This window comes from Pristiophorus japonicus, chromosome 16 (assembly GCF_044704955.1).
Source record: "Pristiophorus japonicus isolate sPriJap1 chromosome 16, sPriJap1.hap1, whole genome shotgun sequence".
Lineage (NCBI taxonomy): Eukaryota > Metazoa > Chordata > Chondrichthyes > Pristiophoridae > Pristiophorus > Pristiophorus japonicus.
In genome coordinates, this window is record NC_091992.1 from 13,273,566 (window position 1) to 13,295,372 (window position 21,807).

The 21,807-nt window shown below is 47.5% G+C and overlaps 1 protein-coding gene across 1 annotated transcript in view; it reads left to right on the forward strand.

The window, feature by feature from the left end:
• The first annotated feature begins 369 nt into the window (after positions 1–369).
• The window catches only part of LOC139226331 (galectin-4-like), a 35,683-nt gene continuing 14,245 nt past the window's right edge, over positions 370–21,807 (forward strand). Inside the window, exons 1-5 of the mRNA XM_070857010.1 lie at positions 370–498; positions 3,980–4,068; positions 11,017–11,224; positions 16,700–16,819; positions 20,035–20,070. Coding sequence (XP_070713111.1) covers positions 460–498; positions 3,980–4,068; positions 11,017–11,224; positions 16,700–16,819; positions 20,035–20,070 — 492 coding nt within the window. The 5' untranslated portion in view covers positions 370–459. The remainder of the gene's footprint in view (positions 499–3,979; positions 4,069–11,016; positions 11,225–16,699; positions 16,820–20,034; positions 20,071–21,807) is intronic.

Genomic DNA, 21,807 nt, shown 5'->3' on the forward strand with positions numbered 1-21,807 from the left:
AACGCTATAACCCCAATGAATTAGTAATCCTGTAATCCTAAAAAATAATCTTTAATTCAGTAACCCACAGTACAGATTCCGTTTAGATGACTCAGTTCAAAGATGGACAATTGCCGATCGCTGTTGTGGCAATTTTGTTCAGAAACTGATCCAGTCTCTGTTGTTTTCCTCTGCCGATGAGTCAAAGCTTCCGGCAAAGTGAAAACTTGCAAAAAAAAACATAAACCAGCCAGTTTGCGAAAATAACGGTCTGATTTTTTTTTAATTAAACAAAAAATATCCCTTCCATAAGTGGCTGTTGCCCTGTTCATTTACATTATTTATTTAAAACCTCAAACTTAAAAAAAAAAATCTCTCTTTCTCAGGAAATTACGACAGCACTTGGTGTCTGCGCTCTGCTTCAGTTGCGCTGTCAGTGGTTGCTGCAGTTTTTGGGTCTAGTCCGGATCAGCCTCGGACATGGAGTTCTACTCAACCCCCCAGCCCGTCTACAACCCGGTAAGCACTTGGCATCGCCCTGGCTGGGGCATTAAACACAAAGATGTATCTGCAGCATTGCGTCGCTGCTCAGGATTAGACCGAATCTTGTAAAAATGGGCGTTAACTGTAATAGAATAAAACGTACTGTTACATTCAATTTTCTTAATTCCTGTGCTATTGAAAAGTGTGTTTTTTGGGGGTCCCTTCAGTTTCAGGTACTGTTGAGGCTGAGAACTGACTAGTTGCCCCGGGGGCCAAGGGAAGGGGAGATATAAATTCAGGGCTGATTTTTGACTTGAGGCCAATGAGGAATGTTAATTATATCACGATGTCTGTCGGATGCCAGGCTGTAATTTTGAAATGGCGATGCTGTTTTACAGTCGTTTTGGCACACGTCCAGTATATGTGTTTAAATATATATCTGGGGTTAGGCAAGTGGGGAGTGACTCCTCGAAGGGGGAGAGTTTGCACCCCTGAGCAGGCAAATAGATCTTCGACTGGAGTGGGCAAGGAAGTGGAGCTGAGTCCATGATCAGATCAGCCATGATCGTATTAAATGACGGAGCAGGCTTGAGGGGCCGTATGGCCTACTCCTGCTCCTATTTCTTATGTTTTATGCTGCTTCCTCTGTAGTTCTGTTAAAATACAATATCCTTCTGGAATCTTCTTTCGTTGCTTGGAAGCCTCTAGGTTTGTCGTCTTAGGTTGATGTGGTTGGGCTAGGATCGGACGTTTAATTTTTACACAGCCTATCTGTGGGGAGACTGAGTTGGCGAGGTGGGATTCTCAGCAAGATATATACCCCTGGGTAGATGGGCTTTTGTTCATACACAAGAGCTACATCGGACATTTGATCTACGTCGTGCCTGTCTCGAGATAATTCACACACGAGGTAGGCTATTCAGCCCATCGAAATTCGTCTCAATGGAAATATCCTAGATTTAAAAAAAATGTATTAATTCACGAGATGTGGGCGTCGCTGGCAAGGCCGGCATTTATTGCCCATCCCAAATTGCACTTGAGAAGGTGGTGGTGAGCCGCCGCCTTGAGCCACTGCAGCCAGTGTGGTGAAGGTGTAAATTCCTGGATTCTTTTACCTCAATCTGGTTCAGTAAAATTACTGAGTCGAATACCTCTTGTGCTTTGAACAAAGCAGTCTTTATTACCGGCCAGTAAGACCTATCAGACAGAAGATATACTCTCTGGATAGAGCGTACACACTCCCTACGGATAGGTGAAGTTACATCGTAAAGCGTTAACAGTTATACAGTTTTGAAATCAGATAACAAAATACAAATGGATTGACAGTCTAACTCAGCCACTCATTAGTCAATCTATATGAGATGTTCTTCTTGAAAGCTCAAGCATTGCCTCTAAATGTTTCAATCTAATGGTGTGACTATTAACTGAGACCTTGCAATTCTGCAGATGTATTTCATGTTACAATTATATATTATTGGCAGGATTAGTGACTTGAAACCTTGAGAAAGACTGTTAGCTATGCTGATGTTGCACTATTTGCAATCTGACATTCTTCCAGCTATTCTTCCATGGCTTATACATTTTCATATATCCCGTTTACCTTACTGTCCTTAATTCCATATATTCCGTTCAGATATCCACAAAGGTGCTCCCACAGTGCTGTTCGGGAGGGAGTGCCAGGATTTTGACCCAGTGACGATGAAGGAACGGCCGATATATTTCCAAGTCAGGATGCTGTGTGACTTGGAGGTGGTGGTGTTCCCAGCCCATGTGCAGGACCAAATCGTTTAATGATTCCAGGGTTTTTGCCTTCAATATCCTACCAGGTGATGCGGACTATGTCAGAAATTTCCTGATCTCAGTCCTAAATTTACCTTTTACCAATTTGAACCTGTGTCCCCTTGTCCTACTCTAGCAATTTAATTTAAAGTATTGGCCCTGAAATCCCCCGGTTCTGGGCTTCCCCGCGGGCTCTCGCCTGAAAAGATTAAAGAGGCGCACTTACCTTTAGCTCGGGCGCCCACCAGCAATTGCAGTTTTAAGCCTAAGAGGCATGCGCATCGGAGCACGTGCATGTCTGAACGTACGGGGAGCTGGAGCTGGAGTCACGTGGGCCTGGATACCCAGTCAAGGTAAAGTATTCTCATTCATAATAATGGGAACTCCATAAGTAGAAGTTCTCATTATTATGAATGAGAACCCTCCCTCCAAACACCGAAACACAAATTAAAAAAATTAAAAAAAACACCCCACTTATTTAACATTAATTTAAATTAAAGTTAGAAAAAAATCTCTCTTTTTTTAAAAAGTTTTGTAATTAGGGTTTAAAATAAACTTACCTTAGTGGGCAGGGTTTTTAACATCATGTGTTTTTAAATTAAAATGATTTTTAAAAATGTTTCAAACTCTTACGCTGGTAAAAGTAGGCTATGCACCTGCTTTTACCAGGCACAAGAGTTTTAAGGACATTTGTTGGGCAAATAATGCAATCTTGCCCATGTGAATGCCCTTCTCCCGAAGATGCGGAGGATCTGTCAAGTCAGAACTTGAGTAGGCCATACTCCGTAGAGGAGGCTGTGAGCACAAGCGCCAGATGCTAGCATTGGGTTCCCAATATCATTCCAGTTGCTCTGCCATTCAATATCATGGCTGATCTTCCATCTCAACTCCACTCTCCCGCCCTATCCCCATATCCTTTGATTCCCTTAGTGTCCAAAAGTCAGTCTATCTCTACCTTGAATATATTCAATGACTCAGCATCCACAGTCCTCTGATTCCAAAGATTTACAACCAGTTGAGTGAAGAAATTTCTCCTCCTCTCAGTCCTAAATGGCCGACCCCCTTATTCTGAGACTGTGACCCCTAGTTCTAGACTCTCCAGCCAGGGGAAACATCCTCTCAGCATCGACTGTCAAGCCCTCTTAGTGCAATTGGTTATCTGCACATATCTATCATGGGGAAGAGAGAGTGAGTATCTCCTTCTCAAATGCGCAAGCTTACATGACCGTTTGGTAGAACTCACTCAAAAGAAAGAAAGACTTGCATTTATATTGTGGCCCTTCGTGACCACCGGACGTCTCAAAGTGCTTTACAGTCAATTAAGTACTTTTGGAGTGTAGTCACTGTTGTAATGTGGGAAATGTGGCAACCAATTTGCGCACAGCAAGCTCCCACAAACAGCAATGTGATAATGGGCAGATAATCTGTTTCTGTGATGTTGATTGGGGGATAAATATTGACCAGTACACCGGGGATAACTCCCCTGCTGTATTTCAAAATAGTGCCATGGGATCTCTTGCGTCCACCCGAGAGGGCAGACGGAACCTCTGACAGTGCAGCACTCGCTCAGCACTGCACTGGGAGTGTCAACCTAGATTTATGTACTGTGCTGGACTGGACTTGATTCTCTGCACGCGTTTCATGCTTAAGAGTTAGCTGCACTGTAAGTGCTGCCAGTTGAACGTCTCTCGTTGTCTGTGCCTGCGCTGTCTCATGCTGACCTTGTTCTGTGTTTCAGCCTATTCCTTATACTGGGCCTATTCCCGGGGGCTTGCAGGATGGTAAGATGATCAAGATTCAAGGACGAGTGCTTCCCCACTGCGACAGGTATTCCGCAGAGAATGTATCTTAAAATCATGAGTGCGGTTGTATTCATAATCCGGCTTTGAAAACCTCTGAATAAAAATCTTAATGCTTAACGGCGTAGAGAAGACTGTGAGCACAAATGCCGGTTGCTAGCATTGGGTTCCCAATATCATTCTAGTTGCTTGCCATTATATAATGGGGGCAATTTCAAACCAACTCCGCCCATTGGGATACTGATGGGATCGGGTGCAACGCTGGGTTTATTCCCCACCTGATTTTACACCCCATTGAAGCCCACAGTAATATCGGGCGGGGTGTAAAACCGATGTTCCACCCGATCCTGCGGGTTTCCCGCCCACCGAGTTGGGTTAAAAAGACTCCCAGTGAGTTCTGGTCCCTGAACAAGATGACAGGAACATCTGTTTTAGTGTTTCACCTGCTTGGTCTTTGCAGTAGTTACTGCTGAATTTACATTACAGGGTTGAGGCTGAAGAGCGCCCCAGAATTCAGTGGTCAGCAGCACTGTTGGGCATACGAGGTAGGTGTTGCTATCTTTGGAGGCATCACTGCCCATTAAAGAAGTGTCAGCCTGGCTGAAGGCCTTAGCCCGCCTGTAGAGACTGGGGTTATTTTCTCCCCCTCTTACTTTCCCAACCACAAGTCATTGGCGAAACACAAATGGAAAAATACAGCTCTTGATGCTGTTTAACGGACTTGGAATATAAGCCGATTATAACATTTTGCACCTTTGGCAAATATTCTCATAAGATTGCAGAGTAGGTTTGGATGAGGAAAGCATCTCGGCCTCTTGCACCAACCTTACCGTCTTATTTCTAAAATATCCATTTGATCGGGTGGGATAGGACCTTGCACTAAGATCCCATCCAAAGGACGGCACCTCCAACATTGCAGCACTGCCTCTTTACTGCACTGCAGTGATAGCTTAGATCAGGCACTTAAATCCACAGGAACCCACAACCTCATGACACCTACCAACTCATTAGATACTGCTGCTGAAATACTAACACAGTATGATATTGGTGCTAAGCTAGTGGTAAGCTAGTTCTTTGGTGACAGTCTCATTTGAACCATGTGCATTAATCTGCTTCCCTCATATTTCTTCACTCCTCTGAACCAGTTCCTTTGATTTTCCAATGCTTCCACAATGACAAGAGTTCGAGGAGGGCTGATATCTTGGGGGAGGCCATGGAGGAATTTGTAAAGCAGGATGAGAATTTTGAAATCGAGGCCTTGCGTTACCGGGATCCCAGTGAGCACAGGGGTGATGGATGAATGGGACTTGGTGCGAGTTAGGACATGGGTTTTGGATGACCTCATGTAGAATGTGGGAGGCCAGCCAGGAGTGCGTTGGAATAGTCAAGTTTAGAGGTAACAAAGGCATGGATGAGGGATTCAGCAGCGGATGAGCTGAGGCAAAGGCAGAGACGGACGATGTTACGGAGGTGGAAATGGGCGGTCTTAGTTAGAAGAACAGGAGTAGGCCATACGACCCCTCGAGCCTGCTCCGCCATTCAATAAGATCATGGCTGATCTGATCATGGACTCAGGTTCACGCCCGCTCCCCATAACCCCTTATCCCCTTATCGTTTAAGAAACTGTCTATTTCTGTCTTAAATTTATTCAATATCCCAGCCTCCACAGCTCGCTGAGGCAGCGAATTCCACAGATTACCAACCCTCTGAGAGAAAAAATTTCTCCTCATCTCTCTTTTAAATGGGCGGCCCCTTATTCGAAGATCATGCCCTCTAGTTCTAGACTCCCCCATCAGTGAAAACATCTTCTCTGCATCCACCTTGTCAAGCCCCCTCATAATCTTATACATTTCGATAAGATCAGCTCTCATTCTTCTGAATTCCAATGCATAGAGGCCCAACCTACTCAACCTTTCCTCATAAGTCAACCCCCTCTCCGGAATCAACCTAGTGAACCTTCTCTGAACTGCCTCCAAAGCAAGTATATCCTTTCGTAAATATGGATAACCCTTAATTCCCTTATTGGTTAAAAATCTATCTATCTGTGATTTGAATACATTCAATGAGCTAGCCTCAATTGCTTCCTTGGGCAGAGAATTCCACAGATTCACAACCCTCTGGCAGAAGAAATTCCTTCTCAACTCGGTTTTAAATTGGCTCCCCCGTATTTTGAGGCTGTGCCCCCTAGTTCTAGTCTCCCCGACCAGTGGAAACAATCTCTCTGCCTCTATCTTGTCTATCCCTTTCATTATTTTAAATGTTTCTATAAGATCCCCCCTCATCCTTCTGAACTCCAACGAGTAAAGGCCCAGTCTACTCAATCTATCATCATAAGGTAACCCCCTCATCTCCGGAATCAGCCTAGTGAATCGTCTCTGTACCCCCTCCAAAGCTAGTACATCCTTCCTTAAGTAAGATGACCAAAACTGCACGCAGTACTCCAGGTGCGGCCTCACCAATACCCTATACAGTTGCAGCAGGACCTTCCTGCTTTTGTACTCCAGCCCTCTCGCAATGAAGGCCAACATTCCATTTGCCTTCCTGATTACCTGCTGCACCTGCAAACTAACTTTTTGGATTCATGCACAAGGACCCCCAGATTCCTCTGCACCGCAGCATGTTGTAATTTCTCCCCATTCAAATAATATTCCCTTTTACTGTTTTTTTTTCCAAGGTGGATGACCTCACACTTTCCGACATTGTATTCCATCTGCCAAACCTTAGCCCATTCGCTTAACCTATCCAAATCTCTTTGCAGCCTCTCTGTGTCCTCTACACAACCCGCTTTCCCACTAATCTTAGTGTCATCTGCAAATTTTGTTACACTACACTCTGTCCCCTCTGCCAGGTCATCTATGTATATTGTAAACAGTCGTGGTAACAGCACCGATCCCTGTGGCACACCACTAACCACCGATTTCCAACCCAAAAAGGACCCATTTATCCCGACTCTCTGCTTTCTGTTAGCTAGCCAATTCTCAATCCATGCTAATACATTTCCTCTGACTCCGCGTACCTTTATCTTCTGCGGTAACCTTTTGTGTGGCACCTTATCGAATGCCTTTTGGAAATCCAAATACACCACATCCATCGGTACACCTCTATCCACCATGCTCGTTATATCCTCAAAGAATTCCAGTAAATTAGTTCAACATGATTTCCCCTTCATGAATCCATGTTGCGTCTGCTTGATTGCACTATTCCTATCTAGATGTCCCGCTATTTCTTCCTTAATGATAGTTTCAAGCATTTTCCCCACTACAGATGTTAAACTAACCGGCCTATAGTTACCTGCCTTTTGTCTGCCCCCTTTTTTAAACAGAGGCATTACATTAGCTGCTTTCCAATCTGCTGGTACCTCCCCAAAGTCCAGAGAATGTTGGTAGATTATAACAAATGCATCTGCTATAATGCTTCCAGGTGTGGCCTCACCAATACCCTGTATAACTGTAGCAAGACTTCCCTGCTTTTATACTCCATCCCCTTTGCAATAAAGGCCAAGATTTCATTGGCCTTCCTGATCACTTGCTGTACCTACATACTATCCTTTTGTGTTTCATGCACAAGTACCCCAGGTCCCACTGTACTGCGGCACTTTGCAATATTTCTCCATTTAAATAATAACTTGCTCTTTGATTTTTTTCTGCCAAAGTGCATGACCTCACACTTTCCAACATTATACTCCATCTGCCAAATTTTTGCCCACTCACTTAGCCTGTCTATGTCCTTTTGCAGATTTTTTGTGTCCCCACACATTGCTTTTCCTCCCATCTTTGTAATGTCAGCAAACTTGGCTACGTGACTTGGATAGGTTAGGTGAGTGGGCAAATGCATGGCAGATGAAGTATAATGTGGATAAATGTGAGGTTATCCACTTTGGTGGTAAAAACAGAGAGACAGACTATTATCTGAATGGTGACAGATTAGGAAAAGGGAAGGTGCAATGAGACCTGGGTGTCATGGTACATCAGTCATTGAAGGTTGGCATGCAGGTATAGCAGGCGGTTAAGAAAGCAAATGGCATGTTGGCCTTCATAGCGAGGGGATTTGAGTACAGGGGCAGGGAGGTGTTGCTACAGTTGTACAGGGCCTTGGTGAGGCCACACCTGGAGTATTGTGTACAGTTTTGGTCTCCTAACTTGAGGAAGGACACTCTTGCTATTGAGGGAGTGCAGCGAAGATTCACCAGACTGATTCCCGGGATGGTGGGACTGACCTATCAAGAAAGACTGGATCAGCTGGGCTTGTATTCACTGGAGTTCAGAAGAGTGAGAGGGGACCTCATAGAAACGTTTAAAATTCTGACGGGTTTGGACAGGTTGGATGCAGGAAGAATGTTCCCAATGTTGGGGAAGTCCAGAACTAGGGGTCACAGTCTAAGGATAAGGGGTAAGCCATTTAGGACCGAGATGAGGAGAAACTTCTTCACCCAGAGAGTGGTGAACCTGTGGAATTCTCTACCACAGAAAGTAGTTGAGGCCAATTCACTAAATATATTCAAAAGGGAGTTAGATGAAGTCCTTACTACTCGGGGAATCAAGGGGTATGGCGTAAAAGCAGGAAGGGGGTACTGAAGTTTCATGTTCAGCCATGAACTCATTGAATGGCGGTGCAGGCTAGAAGGGCTGAATGGCCTGCTCCTGCACCTATTTTCTATGTTTCTATGTTACACTCAGTCCCTTCTTCCAAGTCGTTAATATAGATTGTAAATAGTTGGGGTCCCAGCACTGATCCCTGCGGCACCCCACTAATTACTGGTTGCCAACCAGAGAATGAACCATTTATCCCGATTCTCTGTAAGTTAGCCAATCCTTTATCCATGCTAATATATTACCCCCAACCCCATGAACTTTTATCTTGTGCAGTAACCTTTTATGCGACACCTTGTCAAATGCCTTCTGGAAGTCCAAATACACCACAACCACTGGTTCCCCTTTATCCACCCTGTTCATTACATCCTCAAAGAACTCCAGCAAATTTGTCAAACATGACTTCCCCTTCATAAATCCATGCTGACTCTGCCTGACCGAATTTTGCTTTCTAAATGTCCTGCTACTGCTTCTTTAATAATTTTCCCAACCACAGATGTTAGGCTAACTGGTCTATAGTTTCCTGCTTTTTGTCTGCCTCCTTTTTTTAAATAGGGGTGTTACATTTGCAGTTTTCCAATCTGCTGGGACCTCCCCAGAATCCAGGGAATTTTGGTAAATTACAAGCAATGCATCCATAATCCCTGCCGCTGCTACTCTTAAGACCCTAGGATGCAAGCCATCAGGTCCAGGGGATTTATCTGCCTTTAGTCCCATTATCTTACTGAGTACCACCTCCTTAGGGATTGTGATTGTGTTAAGTTTCCCCCATCCCCATAGCCCCTAGACTATCCACTGTCGGAATATTGTTAGTGTCCTCTACCGTAAAGATTGATACAAAATATTTGTTCAGAATTTCTGCCATCTCCATGTTCCCCATTACTAAGTGCTCAGCCTCGTCCTCTAAGGGACCAACATTTACTTTAGCCACCCTTTTCCTTTTTATATACCTATAGAAACTTTTGCTATCTATTTTTATATTTTGCGCTAGTTTACTTTCATAGTCTATCTTCCCTTCCTTAATCATTTTTTTAGTCGTTCTTTGCTGGCTTTTAAAAGCTTCCCAATCTTCTGTCCTCCCACTAGTTTTGGCCACTTTTATGCCCTTGTTTTTAATTGGATACCGTCCTTTATTTCTTTAGTTAGCCACAGGTGGCTATCTTTTCTCTTACACCCTTTCCTCCTCACTGGAATATATTTTTCTTGAGTTGTGAAATATCTCCTTAAATGTACACCACTGTTCATCAACCGTCCTACCCTTTAACCTATTTTCCCAGTCCACTTTACCCAACTCTGCCCTCATACCTTCATAGTCTCCTTTTATTTAAGCTTAGTACGCTGGTTAGAGATCCAACTTTCTCATCCTCCATCTGAATTTGAAATTCAACCATACTATGATCACTCATTCCGAGGGGATCCTTTACTAGGAGATTGTTTATTAATCCTGTCTCATTACACAGGATCAGATCTAAGATAGCCTGCCCTCTGGTTGGTTCTGTTACATACTGCTCAAGGAACCCATCCCTTACGCATTCTATGAACTCTTCCTCAAGGCTACCCTGACCAATTTGATTTATCCAATCAAGATGGAGGTTAAAATCACCCATGATTATTGCTGTTCCCTTTTTACAAGGCCCACTATTTCCTGGTTTATGCTCCGATGAACAGAGTTTCTACTGTTAGGAGGCCTATAGACTACGCCCACCAGTGACTTTTTCCCCTTATTGTTCCTTATCTCCACCCAAACTGTTTCAACACCCTTTATCAATAGAGCTATTCCACCTCCTTGTCCTTTCTGTCTGTCCTTCCAGATTGTCAAAGACCCCTGAATATTTAATTCCCAGTCCTGGTCACCTTGCAACCACGTCTCTGTAATGGCTATCAGATCATACCCATTTGTCTCAATTTGTGCCGTCGACTCATCTATTTTGTTACAAATGCTACGTGCCTTGGATATGTGGTCGGATGCACATTTTAGGGTCAGATATGACCCCAAGGTTGCGAACAGTGTGGCTCAGCCTCAGACAGAGGTTAGGGAGAGGGATGGAGTCAGTGGCTGGGGAACGGATTGTGGTGGGGACCGTAAACAATGGCTTCGCTCTTCGCGATATTTAATTGGAGAAAATTTCTGCTCATCCAGAACTGGATGTCGGACAAGCAGTGTGACATTTTACAGACCGTGGAGGGGTCGAGAGAAGTGGTGGTGAGGTGAGGTAGAGTGTTGGTGAACCAGGTTCAATACATGTCTTTATGCACAGCTCTTATAAACCATGTTAGAGGCTGAATGGGACCCCCAGTATCCCGGTGCTGTGAGGGAGACGATGGTTTGATTTTTTGGAGGTTGCGAGTTCACGTGGCCCTGTCCCTCTCCTCCTCTTTCTCCTCAGATTTCACGTAAACCTTCAGTGTGGCTTGACGGCACAGCATTGCGATGTCGCGTTCCACTTCAACCCGCGGTATGAAAATTCAGGTTATGTTGTTTGCAACACCTTCGAGAACCGGAGCTGGTGCTCTGAGGAGAGGAAGTCTGAAATGCCAATCCAGAAGGGAGAAACTTTCCAACTCCTCATACTTGTCGAGAGTGATTCTTACAAGGTAATTTGTACAATTCTGAGTTTTTTTTTAAAAAAAGCACACAAAATCTTTAAATTCACAGGACACTTTCAGTCACTTGTTACAATGTGGGAGCAGTGCGTGATTGGGAGGCTGGTCTTAGGCCAGGGTTGCAGCTTTTCAGTGGAACCCAGGGAAAGGTATGGAGGTCACGACTTCCCCGGCCCACCGCCATCGCTTCTATCGATCCCGCCGTTCATATTCCACAGCAAGAGAGCTAAGGGGCGAGGGACAGTTCCATAGTCGAGCTAATGATGTCAGTCAGGAGAGAAGACGCGACTGCTGCCAACTACATAAAGAAGTTGTGCGCGCGCAGTTCCAGTGGTTGTTTGTTCCGGCCGGACTTCCCGCAGATTGGTGAGAGAGAAAGGTGAGGGTGGAAATTTCAGGTATTGTGAGATCTGTGATGTGACTTGAAGGTGATACTAGGATGCTGTCAGCTTGTGAGAGTTTTATTGAACTCTTGCCCCAATGTGCTTATCGCCATCAGGTCCTCCGCCTGTTGGGGCTTGAACCGGTTCGTTGGCAGCAGTCACTCCTCTGCCGGGTGTGGTTTGAAGATGCGGGTGGTGGACATAATGCAGGCGCAGGATGTTGGGACTTAATCGGCTGGGAAAAGGATCATTGAGAAAGAGAGTGGAGAAAGTGCAGAGAGAGAGAGCAGCGCTAGACAAAGAGACTGGGGAGAAAAATGAGAGGGGGGGGGAGAAAAATGAGAGAGGAGGGGGAAAAATGAGAGCGGGGGTGGGGAGGAGAAGGAATGCAAGAAGAGTGGCAGCGGGGTGAATAATTCATCAGAATTGTGGTGTATGTAGCACACACATCACTGACTCCACACGATCTGGTGTAAATCTAACTGCTGTGACCTTCGTCCTTTATTGTTCAGCTCCAGAGTGCCTCTCAGGTGTGGTGGTCAGCCTTTTATAGCGCCTGTTGCAGGTACTTCCAGGTTTCCCACCACAGCGCCCTCTGTGGTGTAGCATTGTGCTTACATTACATTTAAGGTACCAGGACGATACACACATCAATACATAACATCATACTTCACCCCACCCACCCCACCAGGACGCAGGACGATGATACATTTGTCCAACGGAAGGCAGATAGGCATAGACAGTGCGTTAGTATGGTACATGTTATCTGGTACATTAACTAGTTATTGACTGGTAACGGATCCCTGATTTCCTTGTTAGCCCTTATCATTAACTGTACTTCATATCCATTATTTTACACAAATACAGTGGCCATTCAGCATTAAAAAATTAATTCTTATTATACATTCGCCATCTCACATTAACATAGCTCATTTTAGACTCGCTCTGCCTTACAGAAGTCCTTTGTGGGGACCACCACATGGTAAGGCCCTTTTAAGACTCCCGGGTGCATTTCCTTTTTAAGGCGCCATCTTTAATGCTCTGGAGGATTCCACGAGGCTTCTCCTTGAGCGCCGCCATCTTTGATGCTCTGGACCGAGGCCGCCGCCATCTTGCTCTCCGCCTCTGCTCCCCTCCGCTGCCACCTGACTTGCTGCCTCTCCTGCGGCCGTCGTCGTCGCTTCTCCGGCGGCCACCGTAGCCGCCTCCCCTGCGGCCGTCGTGGCCTCTCCAGCGGCCGCACTTGCCGCCTCCCCCACGGCCTCCCCTGTGGCCGCCAACCTCCAGCTGCTGCCGCCGTCCGACTCTCCCTCTGCGTGGGCCCCTCCGATCCGCTGGCCATCCTGGATCCCTCGCACCCCGCTGACTCGCCCCCCACCCCTAGGCCCCTCTCTGCAGGGCTGCTTGCCTGTGGAGGCTGAGGCTGCAGGATCTCTGTGTGAGGTCCGGGGCTGCAGGATCTCTGTGGGAGGTCAGGGGCTGGGGCTTGCTCTGCTCGCCTGTGGGTGGATTGAGGCTGCAGCTCCAGCTCGGTCGGCGCTGCTCTCTGGGGACCCGGGGCACGGCAGCACCCCGGGGAGCAGCAGCCTGTGGAGTGGTGAAGTCTTCCCAGCTCCCACGGACCGTCCCCATCCACCTCCGGCCGAGGAGTGTCGGCCCATCGCCTGAAATGACCCACAAAGGTAAACCGTGCATCTCGTCCCCGTGGGATACCTGCACCATCGCTCTGCCAAGAACAGGTATTAGTTCCCTGGTGTAGGTACGCAGCTTCACCGTGACCGGGACCAGCTTGGGTCGTGCAGCTGGGTTAATCCACAGTTTATCAAAAGTTCTCCGACTCATCAACGACGGACCCGAGCCCGTGTCCACTTCCATACTCACAGGGACTCTGTTGATTTTTATTTCCCTTATCACTGGGGGCGAATTGTCAGTACACGTGTACAGTCCCAACACCTCATCATCTTCTGCCTGCTCCTCGCTGGATGGTGGATCATCCCCCATCTCCTCAGCCACATGGTGTGTCCGATTTCTTTTACACATACGCTGAAGGTGGCCTTTCGTGTGGCAGGTATTGCACGTGTACTCCGCAAACCTGCACCGGTGAGCCCCATGGCTTCCTCCACAGCGCCAGCATGGTGCTGCTTGATTGGCCCCCCTCAGCGGACTCTGAGTTCCAGGACCCCGCGGTCCGTGCTCTCTGCCCCGGGCAAAGCCACGTTCTGCAATTTTGTCCGTGGTGGGCGCTATCCTGTGGACAGTGTCTGCCGGGTTCGAAACTGTGTGGATCATTTGCTTGGTGCTGCACGTCGAGGTCGTATGTGCCCGGCTGATGGTGATGGCCTTTGTCAGAGTGACTGTGGGTTCCGTGGCTAGCAGCTTGTGAAGGAGGCCCTCGTGGCCAATCCCCATGACGAAAACGTCCCGTAACGCCTCATCAAGGTATGCGCCAAAATCACATGGTGCTGCGAGTCTCCTGAGGTCCGCAGCGTATTTGGTGACATCCTGGCCCTCAGATCTGCAGTGATGGTAAAATTTGTATCTGGACGTGAGGATGCTCTCCTTCGGTTTCAACTGGTCACGAATGAATTCAGTCAGCTCCTCGTATGACTTGTCCCTGGTGCTCCCGGGTGCCAGCAAATCCCTGACGAGACAGTAAACCTCATCTCCACAACTGGAGAGCAATATCGCCTTACGCTTATCTCTCATTGCGTCCATGTCCTCTGTCAGGTCGTTTGCTGTGAAGTAGTATTTGAGCCTTTCCGTGAAGGCCTCCCAATCATTGCCCACGGTAAAATCCTTTAGCGAGCCCAGAGTAGCCATGGTTGCGTGGAGTTCGTCCTCTTCCTTGTCGCCAATGTGGTGTCTGTAGCACACAAATCACTGACTCCACACGGTCTGGTGTAAATCTAACTGCTGTGACATTCGTCATTTATTGTTCAGCTCCAGAGTGCCTCTCAGGTGTGGTGGTCAGCCTTTTATAGTGCCTGTTGCAGGTACTTCCAGGTTTCCCACCACAGCGCCCTCTGTGGTGTAGCATTGTGCTTACATTACATTTCAGGTACCTGGACGATACACATATCAATACATAACAAGAATGAACTGCTAACATTTCCAGTACAATTTAACGAGCACATGTGACTTGAAGGTGAGACTAGGATGTTGTCAGCTTGAGAGTTTTTGTATTCTTCCCAAGTGTGTTTATCGCCATCAGCTCCTCTGGTGGGTGTGGTGAGCGTTACTTTTTCATATTTGGGACCTGATATTTATGCGCAGATGGCTTCTGCGAAGTTTCAGGTGTGTTGGCAGCAGTCACTACATATTAAACATAGGGACAGGCGGAGGCCATTCAGCCCCTCGAGCCTGTTCCACCATTCAAGCCTGTGGATGCTGGAACAATTGGAGCTTTCAAGACTTGGAATAGATAGATTTTTTATTAGGTAAGGTATTAAGGGATATGGAGTTACCAGGGAAGGCACGATGAATGAAAATGGGTTGGAGGGCAGCATCAGAGGGGGTGGGCGTGGGTGTTTTTTTTGTGTGTTTCTTAATGTTGAAACACAGATTCTCTGGGAAATACTCCTGATCCTGATGTAATGCACACATGACCTTGTGAATTGTGGGTTATATGGTTAGTCACCACTGGAATGTTCACATGACTTGGCAGTGATGTAACTCTGTGTCCCCCTGGGCAAAAGGCCCATTGCTCCAAACCAGATGTTTCCTTTGCACTAAATCCAGCAGCAAAGGCTTGTTCTTCCATCTGCGGTGACCTGCGCTGTGTGACCGAGAGGTCCCCGGCCAGTATTTTCATGGCACATGGGGTTTTGTCTCAGTGCGGTGAGGGATTTCCAGCCCCCACGTCCTGCAATGTAGAACATTCAAGATAGGCGAGGTCTTGTGGTGCTATGAGTGTGTGTTTATTCAATGTGACCATGAAGTCAGAAATTAACCTCCTGCCCTAAAATGAGGAATTTGTAAATAAATAACGAGAGTGCCATGGCTCCTTAAGATGGCATCCTGTTTATATTGTGTTTGTATTCATCTATTGACCCAAGTTGGCATTTGGGGACTGGGATAAAATCTAATTTTTTGTTGGTTCTTAGTTTTGGTCCATGGAGCTGTTCTTGTCTTATCTGTGCTGTGTTTATTTTCCTAAGACAGGATTTATGTTCTTGGATAAGGAATTCCATGTTGCATTGCCAGGCAATATGGTAGCTGCATTTGCTGGTGCATTTGCGTGATGCCACTGAAATTGGCCAGTAGCTGCCTCCCTCCTGTGGCTGTGTGAGTAATTGCACCCCACCGGTGCATCTTAATACAGACTGGGAGGATCCCAGGTTTGATCCCTGGTCTGTGCTGATCTCGGCTTGTGCCACAACCATTGGCATCTGTAATCCTGGCTGTGGGAGGGGCAGGAGTCCAGCTCCTGGTTGCTAATCAGTGGCCGTTGCTTGGAAGCGCAGAGCCTTGACTGTTGAGGAAGGACGAGGTGGGGGGGTTTGGTGGTCTCCTGCTGTGCCACAGTCAAAGAGCCTGCGGTCACTCCTGTTTTGGGTTTGGAGATGAAGGCAGGAATGGCAGCACCCACGGGACTGTGCCCCTGCGAAGGTCAGCGCCCTCAGCAGAGGAAGGGGAAATGTCGAAAGAAGAGTCAAACTCTTAACACCCTGTTTAAAAAGTTGGAACAGTTCAGTCTTGACTTAATTGAAATAAAAACAGAAAAAGCTGGAGATACTCAGCGGGTCAGGAAGCATCTGTGGAGAGATAAACAAAGTTAACGTTTCAGGTCGATGACCCTTCGTCACAGCTGGAAAAAGTTAGAGTTGTAACAGGTTTTTAAGCAAGTGTAGGGGCAGGGAAAGGGGGGAGGGGAGGAAAGAACAAAAGGGAAGGCCTGTGATTGGTTGGAAGGCAGGAGAGATTCAATGATAAAATGGATGATGGTGCGAGGCAAAAGGAAATGGTCATGGGGCAAAATTGACTTGACTTAATTGAGTCTGGTGCGTCTCAAATTATCAGAGGCTTCAAATCATGGAGCTGAGGTGTTGCCAGTTATCTTTCAGAGTGTTGTGTTGTTGTCAAGGTGGCGGTGAATGATCGACATTTCCTGGAATTCAAGCACCGGATCGCGATCTCCAGAGTGGACACCATTACTATCGCTGGTCAAATCGAGGTTGTCTCCCTCAGCTTCATAAACAATAGTGTAAGTAATGCGTTGCATTCTAACTTGGCAAGTGTTTAACCGAGAGGGAAATTACCTGTAGCAAATGCCAGACTTCACAGCACCTCCGTGAGCTGAGTGTCAATACCCTGCCCTCCCCAAAACCTGCATTTGAAAAGCCCCCCTGCCTGCCTGTAGCTAGTCAGACAGCCTAGAGTGGAGTGGGGCAGGTTGATAAAAAGGGTCCTCTTGCCCAATGTCGCTGTGATGAGCTCACTCAGCTTGGTGCTGTCAGAAATGGTGGACACAAAGCAGCGTAAACGAACAACAATGGTTCAGTTGGCGATAACAATGTGGAACTGAGCCATAGAGAGCAGGAAAGTCCCTGGTTCGATCAGCAATGGTAGGGGTACAATTTGACCTCAATTTTCCCTCCAGGGGCGGGAAAATTGGCCATTCCCAGATGTGTCCACTTGGCTCTGTTGGTAGCATTCCATTATCTTGAGTTGCAAGGTTATGGGTTCAAGCCCCACTCCAGTACTTGAGCAGAAAAGTCTTGGCTGACACCACAGTGCAGTGCTGAGGAAGTGTTGAGATGTTGCACTGAGGCTCCACCAGCCTCTTCCACTGGTTCAAATGGAAACTAAAGATCCTCAGACACTACCTGAAAAAAGGAACAGTGTCCTGTCTGGCATTCAACCACCCATCATCAAAAATAAACGAACTTCTTATCCATCTCGTAACTGTTTGCGGGACCGTCCTGTTCGCTAAAATGGCTGCTGTGTTTTCCTACATTACGGCAATAATTACGCTTAAAAGGAATTTAATTGAATGTGAGGTGCTTTGGGACTAATATGCAGATAATATTTGGGACTATACAGCTAACACTGAGGAAGAATGCAACATAATACAGGAAAGAAAGAAAGACTTGCATTTATATAGCGCCTTTCATGACCACCAGACGTCTCAAAGTGCTTTACAGCCAAAGAAGCATTTTTGGGGTGTAATCACTGTTGTAATGTGGGAATCGCCAATTTGCGCGCAGCAAGCTTCCACAGACAGCAATGTGATAATGATCGGACATTTCTGTTTTTATGTTGAGGGATAAATATTGGTCAGGACACTGGGGATAACTCCCCTGCTCTTCTTCGAAATAGTGCCGTGGGATCTTTTACGTCCACCTGAGAGGGCAGACAGGGCCTCCGTTTAACGTCTCATCCGAAAGGCGACACCTCCGACAGTGCAGCACTCCCTCAGCACTGCACTGCACAGCCTGGATTTTTGTGCTCAAATCCCTGGAGTGGCACTTGAACCCACAACCTTCTGACTCAGAGGCGAGAGTGCTGCCCACTGAGCCACAGCTGATACTAGAAAAGAAGACATTAGAAAACCTGCAGATTGGGAATATAAGTGAAAAATGAACTTTAACATTAATTTGAGGTGATGCAATTTGGTCGGAAAAACAGAAACATCACCTACAGCTTGCGAAATAAGAATCTGAATGGGCGAGAAGAGCAAAGGGATTTAGGGATACAGGTGAACAAATCATTAAAAGCAGCATCGTAGGTCAGCAAAGCAATTATAAATGCTAACACAGCACTGGGATTTATTTCTAAATATTCAAAAGTAGTGAAGTCATGTTAAACTTGTATAGGACCCTGGTGATGCCTCACTTAGAGCACTGCACAGTTCTGGTCTCCATACTCTTTTTTTTTAAAAGGACATCGAAGTAGTGGAGAAAGTACAACAAAAAGATGAACTAGCAGAGTATCAGAAGTGAGAGGTTACAGCTATCGGGGAAAAATTGAACAGGTTGGGTCTGTCTTTAGAAAAGAGACAACTTGGAGGAAACTTGATGGAGGTTTATTAAATTCTGAATGGGTTGGACAGATTAGGTGTGGAGAGAATGTTTCCACTTGTGGGAGAAGCAAAAACTAGGGGCTATAAATACAAGATGGTTGCTGATAAATCCAGTGAGGAAATAAGGAGACATGTCTTTACTCCGAGAGCGGTTAGAATGCGGAACTAGTGACCACAGGGAGTGGTTGAACAGTTTTATTTTGAGCTGAAGGTCAGGCTTGTTTCAATTATTATTTATTGCAGACCACGGGGGTAATTTTAACCGCACCCCACTGGTGGGAAATTGGCCGGATCGGAGTCGCTGGTTTTTTATTTCCAGTGAAGTCGATGGAATTGGCAGGGGTGCAAAACGGGCGGCCGAATTGGTCCCGTCAATTTTCTGCTGGGCGGGTCAGGTTAAAGTGGCCCCCGATTGGGTGGGGGAGGGGGTTGTGGGGGGGGGGGGGGAGTGGGGTGGGGTGTGGGTGGAATGGGGAGTGTGGGGGAGGGATGGGGTGGTGGGGGTGGTGTGGCATGGGGGGAGTGGGGGGGGATGGGGTGGTGGGGGTGGTGTGGCGTGGGGGGAGTGGGGGGGGGATGGGGTGGTGGGGGTGGTGTGGCGTGGGGGGAGTGGGGGGGGGATGGGGTGGTGGGGGTGGTGTGGCGTGGGGGGAGTGGGGGGGGGGATGGGGTGGTGTGGCGTGGGGGGGATGGGGTGGTGGGGGTGGTGTGGCGTGGGGGGAGTGCGGGGGGGTGGTGGGGGTGGTGTGGCGTGGCTGTGGTGGGGGGGGGAAATATTCTGTAGTCACTAACTTCAACTTTGACCTCGCATGTTGTATTTATTTGACTGCCGGCCTCGGTGTGCGTCACCGCTCCCTAGTGGCCTCTTCTTGTATTGCATCCTCCCAATGTCAATCAAGGGTGCTGATTTTTTTGAAGGTTTCATGGCAAAGAAATGGCCAGAATGTGCTCCCCACACCCTGATATATTGTCCCGTTTGTAATGTATTTGCTTCATGGGTTCTTTGCTTAAGAATTCATAGCAACACATTGCTATTAAGAACTAGTTGGTTTATTAGCAAAGGTTTAAAAATCACACTACACATAACCGGTTCATCCACCAGGCTCACAACTTCATACCTCATCATGGATCCCCCGAACCCAACAGGTTGGGGTTTTATTGAGTCCTGTGAACATCATGTGACTGGATAAACCGTTCCCAACGCAAACAGCTCCACAAACCTGTGAGCATCCTCACAGGTGCATACATTACACCATCCATTGAGCAGATTGTGACACACTGTGAAACAGTGGCCGTGACAATAATAGGGATCCGGAGGGATGAAAATCAGCAACTGCTGCTTGGGGTGACATGAGTTGACATGTTGCAAACTGACGTCTTTTCTGTTTCAATTCCAGTTCCAACCAGCGGCTCCAGCAGGAAATGCAACCAATGTGAGTTTGATGGGATCACTATAGTTACTATTTCAACCCATTTCTGCTGTCTGTTTCAATGTCCTTCCCCGATAACTTACTCCACATACCTATTGCTCGTTGTGTGAAGCGGCTTAAGAATTATCTGTAGGAGGGATTTTGGGCGGAACTATTCCCACTAGCTTTTGGAACTATTGGCGTGAGCAACTTGTCTGCCTACTTTTTAATCATTTTTAAAAGGTCTGTTGAGCCGCTTAAGGCTTTGACCCCCTCTCCGATGAGAAGGCGTCCAGCCTCTCCTCATGGTTTTGAATCCTGAGCACAAACAGGACGGAAATTAATTGCAGACGCACACGCTGCACAGCAGGTCGGACGGGGGAGAGCAGCGAGGTTAACGTTTTGAGCCTTCAGGAGCATGCAAGATGAGCTGCGATCTTCTAGTTTTTAGCTCTGAAGGGTCTCCATCCAAAATGCTAATCCCTTTCTCCTGTTTCCAGATGCTGAGAGACCCTGCTGTGCTTTCCCAACACTTTACTTGCTTCCCTTTTCTCTGTTTTCCTTCCGAGTACCCTTATCATTTCCTCTTAAAGCAACGCCTCGATTTCAAAATTCTCATCCTTATTTTCAAATCCCTCCATGGCCTCACCCCTCACTATCTCTGTAATCTCCTCCAGCCCCACAACAGCCCCCCCCTCCCCCCCAACCCGAGATGTCTGCGCTCCTCTAATTCTGCCTTCTTGAGCATCCCTGATTTATAATCGCTCCATCATTGGTGGCTGTGCCTTCAGCTGCCTGGGCCCTTCGCTGTGGAACCCCCTGCCTAAACCTCTCCGCCTCTCTACCTCTCTTTCCTCCTTCATGGCGCTCCTTAAAACATACCTCTTTGACCAAGCTTTTATTCATCTGCCTTAATTTCTCCTTTATATGGGGCAGTGTCAAATTTCTTGTCTTATAACACTCCTGTGAAGGGCCTTGGCACATTTTACTATGTTAAAGGTGCTATATAAATACAAGTTGTTGTAGTGCAGTGACCAAGTACTGCACTTGATGCACCAGTTAGGGTCTCGACCAGTGTCCTGGGCAGTAATGAGATCCACTGTGTGTGAAGTAGTGTGTGGGCCACTATTGTGTGCCGTTGGTAAGCTGGTGGTAGAGTGATATTAGCTGAGGCTGGGCGGAGATTTCCTGCCTGCTCTTGGCTGGGGATGTTACACTACATGAGGTGACACAAGTTGTCGTGCGTCAGTCTGTGAGCTGGAAGGGGTCCCCAAGGGACATTGGGCCCAAGTTTCGAGCCGGGTCTAGAACGGCGCAGCCCCGACCTGGACGCCCATTTTTCGCGCCACAAAGTGCGCCTAAAAAAAACTTCCAGATTCTCCGGCTCCCTGCTGGTCCTCTTGAGCCTGGCGCGGCGCAGCACGAGCCAGGGGGCGGAGCCAGGTCCCTGTGCTGAAAACAGTGCCGGGACCTCTGCACATGCACGCTACAGTGGGCGCGCATGTGCAGTAGCTCCAGGCGGCCAAAACTGTGTGGGAGGGGCCCGAAGCACGCAGCCCCTAGCCCTGGTCGAATGGCCTCACTGGGGCTGCGTGAATAAGGCAGCCTCCCACGCCCAGCTCCTGCTTCCTCCCGACCCGACCCGACTCCCGCTCCCCCCCCCCCCCCCCCCCAACACAACCCTCCCCCACCCCTGGACCGGACCCCCCCGGACTGGACCCGACCCACGCTCCCCCCCGCCCCCGACACGAACTGACCCGC